Source organism: Electrophorus electricus, chromosome 1 (genome assembly GCF_013358815.1).
Source record: "Electrophorus electricus isolate fEleEle1 chromosome 1, fEleEle1.pri, whole genome shotgun sequence".
NCBI lineage: Eukaryota > Metazoa > Chordata > Actinopteri > Gymnotiformes > Gymnotidae > Electrophorus > Electrophorus electricus.
The window spans coordinates 24598684-24608683 of record NC_049535.1 but is presented as its reverse complement, the minus strand read 5'-3'; the positions used below and the strand labels follow the sequence as shown (position 1 = coordinate 24608683).

Genomic DNA, 10000 nt, shown 5'->3' with positions numbered 1-10000 from the left:
AGGCCAGATCAAGAAGTTGGCAGCGGTGGGATCCACCTGACTGCGGGGGATCTCGTAGATCACCGTGCGGGTCTTACACACCGCCGGCACCGCCTCCTCCACTGCATGGGAACAAGAGGAGAGCGGAGGGTCGTGACATGGAGAAACACTCCGTCACCCACCCAGAGACCTGCAGCACACAGAACTCCCTGCGCCCACCCGCTAAGCTCAAGCCATTGTAACATCTAGCGAAATGCATTGGATTTTATCCTGGGGAAAGAGGTGATGAAATCATTATAATTACATAAGCAAAGCATACAAAGTACACAAGATTATCAGCATTAACCGATGAAGTCTGTCTCGTGGGACTCGTGAGTCAGCCCATGAGTCAGTTCGTCTCTGCATTGGAAGGACTCTCTGTCCCTTCACAGCAGCTCGGAGAGTCGGACACACGTTTGTGAAAGCCTGTCTCTATAGACAGAGTAGTTTTGGCCAACAAAAGCCCCTGTGAGGGGCAGACATGAAGGATTGCTATTAACACAGCCTGGAGACCCCCCCCCCCCCCCCGTTTCCCTGAACCAGAGCCCGGGAACCACTGCGGGGGCCCAGCGAGACGCCCGGGCCCTCCGAGCAGCGTGTCAGGTAAAGGGGCCGAGGCTACTCTTAGGGTCTCATGCCCTGCACAGCGCTCTGCACACAAGTGTGCTGTCCTTGTGTGTAGTTCTTGCGATTCTGTCTCTGTGTTGTACCTGCTCATCTAAACGCTCAGCTCAACAAGCTGTGACATGAATTCTGAATGCCAGGAATTTCGCCACTCAGGGATATATTTTCCAACTCACGTCATGAGTGTTCCAACGGCATGGCCTACCAGCGTGCAGTTGGTCAAAACTGTTTTCCAATCGTTATAATTTCCTGAGTCAAAGACAATTTATCTGGCTTCTAGTATATGTGTCAGCACATCTCAGAGGGACCTGGTACTGATCAAGCTGATTGGAAAGATTTTTATGTTTCTTTTTTATTTTAAATGCATCCTCAAAATGTGCATATATAAAGGACTGCAGGACAGATGAATCGTAGGATATGGCATGTGCAAAAATGATTAGTTATTAATGCTCCTTTTTGCATCTGCATGTGCATACTGCTGCCAGTTAGCCATAAGTGCAGAGGAGCTCGAGTACCCTGCAGCTCTTACCCACGCTCCTCTTGCGTCTGCGGTGCAGCTGGGTGCTCTTGAGTTGGGAGGAGCCATGGTAGTGGCTCTTCTGGTGCTGGTGCCGTGGTCTGGCCGGCTCGATCACTTCATTTCCTGCGCCTCCTCACAACACAAGGCACACACGTTACTTCTACATTACGGGATTTAAGAAGGAAAAGAAGTAATCACCCTCCCCAAGGTAGCGCGCCTCACCGCACTCCCTGAAGCTCTGTGATGGCTAAATTAGCCTGTGGAAAGCATGCGGCTATACTGAAATGGCAGGTCATTTCCTCTTACAGTTCCCTTTTAAAGCTTTTACAAGCTCCTTCCACAACAAACAATGAGCGCTTTAGTCTCCGGCGTCACTGAAAATGAACCACCTTGATTGCCTCGGGGTTGAGGAAGGGTGATGTCATGCTGCCACTTGGAACATATGTCACCATACATTCACTAAGGCAGAACTCAACACTCTGATTATATGTCTTATGATTTACACAAACCTTTTTGCGCTTTAAAGAACGAGGCCGCTACAGGAAGTGGACACTGGTTGTGCATATATGCAGACATTCATTTCTAGTTTTGATTCGTGGCAACTGAACAATTCATCTCAAGTGCTGCAGTGTAGAAATGCTACATTGTACATTCTGTATTTTCATAAAAGATTTGCTTTTTCGTTGGTACATAGTAATTGATAGACAGTTAATATCACTCTGGCCTTGAATATCACTGCAGACTTGGTCACTATCGCTAGTGCAATCTCAATCTGATACTAATCTATTTTATTAGACATCTCAGTACAAGCAACAGAGAGGCATGTACTGGCAAAAGTAGATATTTGATGAAAGGTTAATCTACGGAATGTTACTTATGAGGAGAACTGCACCCAGGCCAGAGTTTGCAGTGAGGGCGGGTCTTCCAGGAATACCACGGAGCGCTCCGAACTCCTCGACACCCTCCTGCAACTCCACATTCTATCTCCATGACAACAAAGCACTCTCTGCCTTGGCAGGAAACAAAGGTGGGATGTCAACAAAAGCGTTACTCCATTCCATGTTACTAGTCCTGACTCTCCTCATGGAAGTTCCAGCCTCCATTTGATTGCTAGCTCACTCAGTCATTAATTCATTCATTTGCTTGTTTGCTCATTCATTCATTCATTCATTCATTCATTCATTCATTCATTCATTCATTCATTCAGGGAGTGCTTTGTCATTCATTCATTCATTCATTCATTCATTCATTCATTCATTCATTCATTCATTCAAAGGGGCTCTCCCTGGCCCAGTCAAGCCCAAGCTAAATACTGGTCCAAGACAAAACAGAGCATGTAGGGGAGACCCAAGTGGATGACGCATCAAATAGACATGGCCATTTCTAATTCTACATCTAGCAAACATGTGTACGGACGTTCCCTTTCACCTATCACTACGGGTCACCGCCACAGGCCTCTAAAGTGGCCCCTGTGCCCTCATTCATCCTTTCTGTTTCTGTGAGTGTCGGAGCAGTAGATCCCCCCACCCCACCCCACCCCCCGGGGGGAGGCTGTGTCAGCGGCCTGAATGAAGCCGAGTGCGGAGCATAAAGCAGTCCTTCACAGACTGACTTTGCCTTTCTTCTGCTCCTATAGGAGCCCGCTGCCTCTCTGCTGTTTTCCTTTCATCAGGGGGAAAAAGGAGCAAGGTGGTTGGCAGAGCCAGACGGACGGACGAGCCGGACGGACGGACGAGCCGGGGGTGAGGGGTGGCGGTGGGGCAACTGGCTGCTCCCTCAGCACGAAGTCCCAACCCCCCAGCCCCCAGCCTGGCAGTTCAGCAAACATTCTGTTCTGCAGAAGGACGGGACGGTCCTCCCTGTGCTCCCTGTATGTGTCGTGACTGCCGCCTCCACAGCGCCCCGTTAGGCCGACACCTCATAGTCGCCTTCAGGACAACGATAGCTGTGGCAACGGGCTGGTATAAAAACTCAGTGCTGATATGGGCAAGAATAGTCACTCACTAAGGGAGCAAAAAGCAGGTGTGAAGTTTCGATGATTATAAACTCATAAACCCATTTGGAACACACTGCGTGACCTTTGGAGTTGGCATGACTGCTGATGAGACAAGAACAGTACCAGTCAATGTCGCTGTTTCCCCTACTGGCAAAGAAGTGCTACTGCATAACATTCAGTTGTCTTTTTTCCCCCTTTTTATGTAATAAATTAGTGAAAGCCAGTGATTTCTTTTCTTTGCATAGATTCCAAACACAACACTTAAAACGAGAGTTACACAATACACACAACCTTTTTGTTTCAGTAGGATTAAGAATAAAAGACATAAAGCCCATTCACTAGGACCCGCTTTAAAATAATGGTGACAAAGGACCTGGTACTAAATCAGACCCAAATCCTCCATCATTTACCCTTCCGATGTTTCTAAGACTCCAAACCCTTACTGACATGGGAGAATGCTCACACAGCACTGCAGAGCGCTAACTTATCGGCTCACTCACTACAAGTGCATCAAGGAGAAGGAGAGAAACAGCAGACCCAGTAGTCCAGGCCTCTGGTGGGAGCAGGGCTAACCGCACTGCTGTAGTGGACTAAATATCCCATCCACATATGTGAAAAGTCATCGCATTGCCATGACATTAAAAAGAGAAGTGGCCTTCTTTTGCTTATTAGCCATCTTAACTCTGACAATACCTTAGAAATCCCCACACCTTTCTGCCAGCCAGCGTTGCAGATTTTGTAGTGTTCATATGACTTTTAGTTTTGACTGATGCATCTAAAGCTGTAAAAGTATTCTGGTGTAACTTTAATCAGTTCAGATCTATTTACAATATGGACTCCGGGGACTGATTCCGAACACTGGGACACCAGATCCTGAGTCAACACGCCCTCTCAGCTCTCACAATAACTGAGTCTTCTCTAACACTGACTTAACTGGCTTTTTAAATCAGCATAGCTCCTCTACTTATAATATCAGTGTGTATCTGTCACATATCTTAGAACACATATGATCTCTGGAGAACATTCAATAGCCACAAAGGGATTTTGAGGACTGCATTCAAGCCAAAGGAAGTCTAACTGTATTCCAAATTGCCACAGGAATATACACGGTGTTTTACATCCTACAAGTCATCAGCTGCTTGGTTTATAAGAGCTTATGACACTCCCAAATTCCCTTTAAGCAGTATTTACAGGGAAAAATGTTATGTTGGATCTGATTCTTGCGCAAGTTCTAACTATATGCTAACTATATAATGATGTCGAATGCTGTTGAAAGCGCAAAGTTTTAACAATGATTCATTATTGTAACATTTTGCAATCTCTCTCTCTCTCTCTCTCTCTCTCTCTCTCTCTCTCTCTCTCTCTCTCTCTCTCTCTCTCTCTCTCTCTCTCTTTCTCGCTCTTTCTCTCATCCCTCCCTGGAATGTATCCATGTAGTCCAATGTAGCTTTACTCTCTTGCTCACTACAACAACGGTCTGAAAATACTCCGTCGCTGGCGTCAGCTCTTTTAAGCGCCTTAGCGGACCTCGCAGACAGGCTGATTTATGTTAGGGTAATAATAATCAGAGTACTACTGTTACAGCCCGTCCCCCAACACAACGCATTCCACGGTTTGCAGAGAAACATTTTAATTCGATTATAAACACCTCTTATCACTCTACACACACTTTTAAATTGCACCGGGCATAACGTGCCTTCTCGCTTGGTTTGCGAACTCGAAACTAATTTGCGGATGAAAGTTGATGAACCTTTTTTTTTGCACAGATAGCTAAGGTAGGGCACAATAACGAACGCGCCAAACTAAAGGAGTTTATATGCTCTGGTGTTTGAAGGAAATAACGTCGTTTTGGGATAGAATGTAAGTTAGAAATAAGAACATGAAGATCATGCAGTTTCGGGACATTTTCTACTGAATCGTAAAGTGTTTTATCGCAGGAAAATCCACGTTTGATAGCTAGTGAGTGCCTGTGTAAATAAAAGCTCAAGTGAACGTACACATGTTGTACCTCCGCACCCTGTAACATTATCTAAACGAGAGAGAGAGAGAGAGAAGCATGAACTAGCAGAATGAACACGACTGCGCTTCACGCCCATCGCTCCACGGAATCGTGTACATGATCCTCCCACTATAACACTGAGTTGCCCTGCGAACTCGAGCAAGGATACTGTAGCACAGGCCACTGCGAAAGTCCGACTTTGTCCTCACGACATGTGAATGTTAAACACAGAAATGTACAGTCAAGCATTATTTTCATTCAAAAGGCCGAGGCCAAACTTGTACAAGCTAAAATGGAACTTCTTGCGAGCTATTTTTACGCACGGAGATTTGCTGTAATAGGAATAGCATGCTGTCGCATTGACTGTTTTAGGGGGATGGATATGGCAATATTTATTACATTTATAATATTCAATATAGTAGGGTTAATTTAATTTTCCTTTTAGTTTCAATTCATACCCGCACCGACTACAAGTCTTGTCTACTATTGACAATCGCTGAGGCGTTTTAAGCGACAAATTTCAAATAATTCAATTGATTTATAATTAATTTGTTTGTTTTTTACAACTGATTGGTTGACTGATCCTCCGGTATACCTCATATCAAGTTTGAATTGCCTATTGTTATCGTTCGCCATTGTCTATTCAAGTGTCTATAGCTGCTTATCTGCATTATAGTTTTGCATCCTGTCTGCGTTGGCTCTTAATGCCGATACAACGCGCGCCATGGCAAACAGCACACCAGATTAGTCTTGAGCAAAGTTCATAGCGGAGAAGACATGAAGCAGGATTTACCTACGGAGTCTATCTCCAGTAGCCTCTGGAGGTCGCTGATGCTGTTGATTTCGCTGTGCGACAGTCTCTCTATCAGCTCTTGAGGGATCCCGAGTTCCTTCAACCAAAATAGAAAAGAGCCCACATTAGTTAAACCACTTGTAATTTCTTGTGACATTAATATGGAGATGACCTTTAAATGTGCCGCAGTTCCACGCGTTATTAATGATATCCTGCAGATGTTTTGTTCAGCTGCGCCTGAAAAGCGCGAGTTCAGCGCAAGGTTGCACTTGCTGCGCAGCGAAGAACTCATCGCACTGCTCAAAATAAACACGGTCTCAAGTGCCCCCCGCACCAGGACACACTCTGTCTAATAACTGCGCAACGGTTACAGGAACGTGTGCTTTTAAGATCCTTTTAAAGATCCTGCCTGTGGTTGTAAATACTAGAAAACAGTTTTATCAGCCTGTCAGCCGCAGGCATTAAGTTTTTTCCCCCTGAATTCTTTGCTTTAAACGAATATTAGGACATTTTAGAATTTCTAACTATCAGGAAAAGTCTGCAACTTTGTTGTTACACTACGCATGCAAAATACGGATAAAAACAGATTAAAACGTATTAAGGTATTAATTATGTATATGAATATGTAATCATTACTCGAGTACCGACCCAATACTTCCCCACACGAAAAACCCCTTCGTCACCAGGGAGTTTGGACATGCAGCGTTTAAAGGCTTCTGTGCGTTTAGAATGGACCTGCGGTACCGATAAGCCTTACATTGCTTCATAAAACTTCGATTTGCCTGTTTTTTTTGTTACCTCAGCAGCGGGAAGCATCAGGTATGAGCTCAAGAGCAGGAAGTAGCAGAGTACGGTTCTCATCTCCTTTTAATTTCAATTTCCCCCAAAACAAGAAAGACGGATTCTGACGGAGCTGCTGTATCGCTCCTGAGCACACGAAATCCAGAACCATGCCTCAGAAAGCGCAGCGTGGGAGTTGGCTGTATCTCTCTGTTACGACTGTCCACGCCAACTAAACTACCGAAAGAAAACCGACGGTGTTTAAAAGTTGCTTGTCAGTGACTCAAGGCGCTGTCACTCTATGGTCTGAGCAGGTCCAGCGTCCCCTGTCTCGCCTCTCAGAAAACAACCGAACAGGCAAAAGGTCGACATGGTTGTTCCAACCAGTATGACTTAACAATCCCCAGAGAGTAACCTCTGTGCATTGCTCTAGTTGCTGCAATAGTTAATCATAAATAAAAATACTCTTTGTAAATAATATATCAAATACACCTATGCTTAATATTATCGAATAAAATGCAATATATTACTTATATTAACACTTAGAAAATGTGAGTCAAGCACAATATTTAGGTCCATTCACTTTAAAAAGCTAAAAATTGGATCCTAAAAAATGTGTGCCGCCTCATAGTTGTACAGTTCCAGATTCGTATCCGAGGAGAAAATAAAACAAAGACGAAACGCAGGAAAAGCTGGCGGATTTTTCCACAGTGCACGGCAGGTCCGTCTTATTCCTCGGTAGTGCTGTGAATGAAGTCCGCAGCAATTCTGAGCCGCCGAATATAGCGCCCCGCGCCGCGGACCAGACGCGCCTCCCCTCGCGCTGCGCCGCTTTCGCATCAATCCACAAGGGACCTGGTTGGTTGGCCACTGAATGCAAAATGTAATCCTGCCCCCTTCCCTGGGCGATCAAGAGCAAATTAAATTCGGACGCATTGTAGTGTTAATTCAAGTAATTCATTGTAGTAATTCAAGTATATATATATATATATATATATATATATATATATATATATATATATATATATATATATATATATATATATATATAATCAATAACAACAACAACAACACTATTACTATTACTACTGATACTGATACTACTACCACCACCACTATTACTACTGATAATAATAATAATAATAATAATAATAATAATAATAATAATAATAATAATAATAATAATGGAACACTTATTTTCCACTGGGTATTATATAAATATCTTGCCAGGTCTGATCAAAGATAGTGATGGAAACGGGAACATGAAAGAGCCACGTCTCAACACGCTCAGGGGAAGTTTCAAAGTAACATGTTAAGGGGTAAGGCAGACGTCAACAGAGAAGCCCTTGGGGTCTCAAAGATAAAAAGATGTGGTTAAGTGGTTGCAGGAACCACAGTATGGTAAGGGAGCAGGATCAGTTTACCAGGTTCAAGTTAAGACAGACCCTGGGGGGGGGGGGGGCAATTCCAGAGCCATAAATTAATTAATAGCCTTTTAGAATGTAGCAAATTATGAAGTATCAAATGATATGTTAAGGAGAGCTGAGTGTTTACATTGAAAATGATACATGGGTTATAAGCATATAAGGTGGCTTGAGTTCTTTCCTCACAGAGGGAAAGAATGTATTTCAAATGCAAGTTTAGTTAATGCACAGGTATAATTAAACTTAGCAGCAAGCGTCAGGAATTCCATGCAGCCTCTGCACAGATCTTCCTTTGTGTAGAAAAGTTTGCACTTCCGTCCGCACGGGTCTGACATTTGCACGGGTTCCATGTGCTGTCTGGGCTGCTAACTGCATAATGTGGTGAATGACTGAAGACCGGGCCTATGACCCATCTGTGAGGTCACCCCTGGCGATAAGTATGTCATCACTTACTCACCTCCTGGTCAGGAAAAGAGGGAGAGGGAGGAGGTTGGAGGGGAGGACGTGGAGGAGACGGAGCAGCTTAGTGGCACGAAAGAGGGGGGCACGGTTGGAGGAGAGGGGACGCAGGAGGAGAGAGGAGGACACCTGAAGGATCATGGTGGAGGAGGATGGCTGATGAAGAAGAGGCTGGCAGACGCAGGGGAGGGAGAGCATTCTCTTCAACAGCACATGCTTATAAACAGCATGTTTACTGGCAACTAGGCTGTGTGTACCTAACAACACCAAGCCCAGTAAAGAGGTTTATAGAAGCCGGCATGCTGTAAAGGCAGCCATAAACCCATGGAGCGCAGGGCAGAGTTTTCAGATCGGTTGACTCCACTTTTCGCAGCCTACAGGAGCTCCTTATGGAGCGATGGCCCTGCAATCCTGTGAGGGAGTTGAGTAAAGATGGACCGGGACGGCAGGAACCTGCAGGAACCCGTAGGAACCCGCACCAGGCCCTCGTGGTCAACTGCTGGCGGATGGCACGTTATATCCCCAGACGTCTTTACGAACGGAGATGGTTACAATGCGTTAAAGAGTCTCGGGAAGGCGGACCGTCAGCGCCGCAGCCTGATTCGGGCAGCTCAGATCTAGAGCACATCCGTCTGTCAGGAGCGAAGAACGTAATAATCTATTTTCGAGCAATCTGCTGACCCCCCTTCTACATTTCTACGTATATGTCCGACGCCCCTTTTTAATCACTCCACTCGCGAAAGGAAAGGGCAAAAAGGGCAAAATCGGGGAGTTTTCCAGACAAGCCGTGGTAACGTTACGGCCCCCACAATTCCCGCCGTCTGTCTGAGAATGAGCAGAAAGGGCCTCTCCACCGCCGTTGTCTGATAAGCCGTGCAGAGTTATTTTTAGCCTTGTGCCATGCTAACAGGGGCAAAGCAAGGAAAACACAGACATCCAGACAAAGTGGCACAAAGTGAAGGGAGGCCGTTCCTGTGCTGTATCAGTGAGTGAGTCAGAGGGCAGGCAGCGGTAGAGAGGAGTCCCTTTCTTTCTCTCGCTGTCATTTTTCCTAGACCTAAAACAAGAGAAAGGCCAATCTCTCCCTTAGTGAGCAGTGATTACATGGCTAGCACTATTAGTGGGTTTGATTTGACAGTTTAGGATGTCATCGTGCTTTATCATGCAAACCCCACGACTATTTATAAGTAGTTCTCCTGTCACTCGTTCACACATGTAATCACACACACACACACACACACACACACACACACGTTTTACAGTGGTAATCGAGAAGAGGCTCTCTGTTCAAAGGTACATTAACATTACGTTCCTCCACCAAGCAATATGACCCTCTCCAGTCTGAGCAACACACTCTTTTGTAAACAATGACACAGCTGAATCAATG

General features: G+C 45.1%; 1 protein-coding gene across 5 annotated transcripts in view; it reads right to left on the bottom strand.

Annotated features, from left to right (window-relative positions):
- pdgfab (platelet-derived growth factor alpha polypeptide b) overlaps positions 1–7520 on the bottom strand; it is an 18993-nt gene extending 11473 nt beyond the window's left edge. Inside the window, exons 1-4 of one of the 5 annotated variants that reach the window (XR_004776089.1) lie at positions 6749–7520; positions 5951–6047; positions 1172–1291; positions 1–101 (exon numbers count right to left, since the gene is read on the bottom strand). The exon at positions 1–101 is cut by the window's left edge and continues 90 nt beyond it. Coding sequence is in view for 1 of the 5 variants with exons in the window: in XM_035526452.1 (XP_035382345.1) it covers positions 1–101; positions 1172–1294; positions 5951–6047; positions 6749–6811 (384 nt within the window). In the remaining 4 variants the exon portion in view is untranslated. Of the gene's footprint in view, positions 102–1171; positions 1295–5950; positions 6048–6748 lie in introns of all 5 variants that reach the window. The other 4 variants (XR_004776088.1, XR_004776087.1, XR_004776086.1 and 1 more) reach the window with 4 other exon arrangements.
- Positions 7521–10000: the final 2480 nt, after the last annotated feature.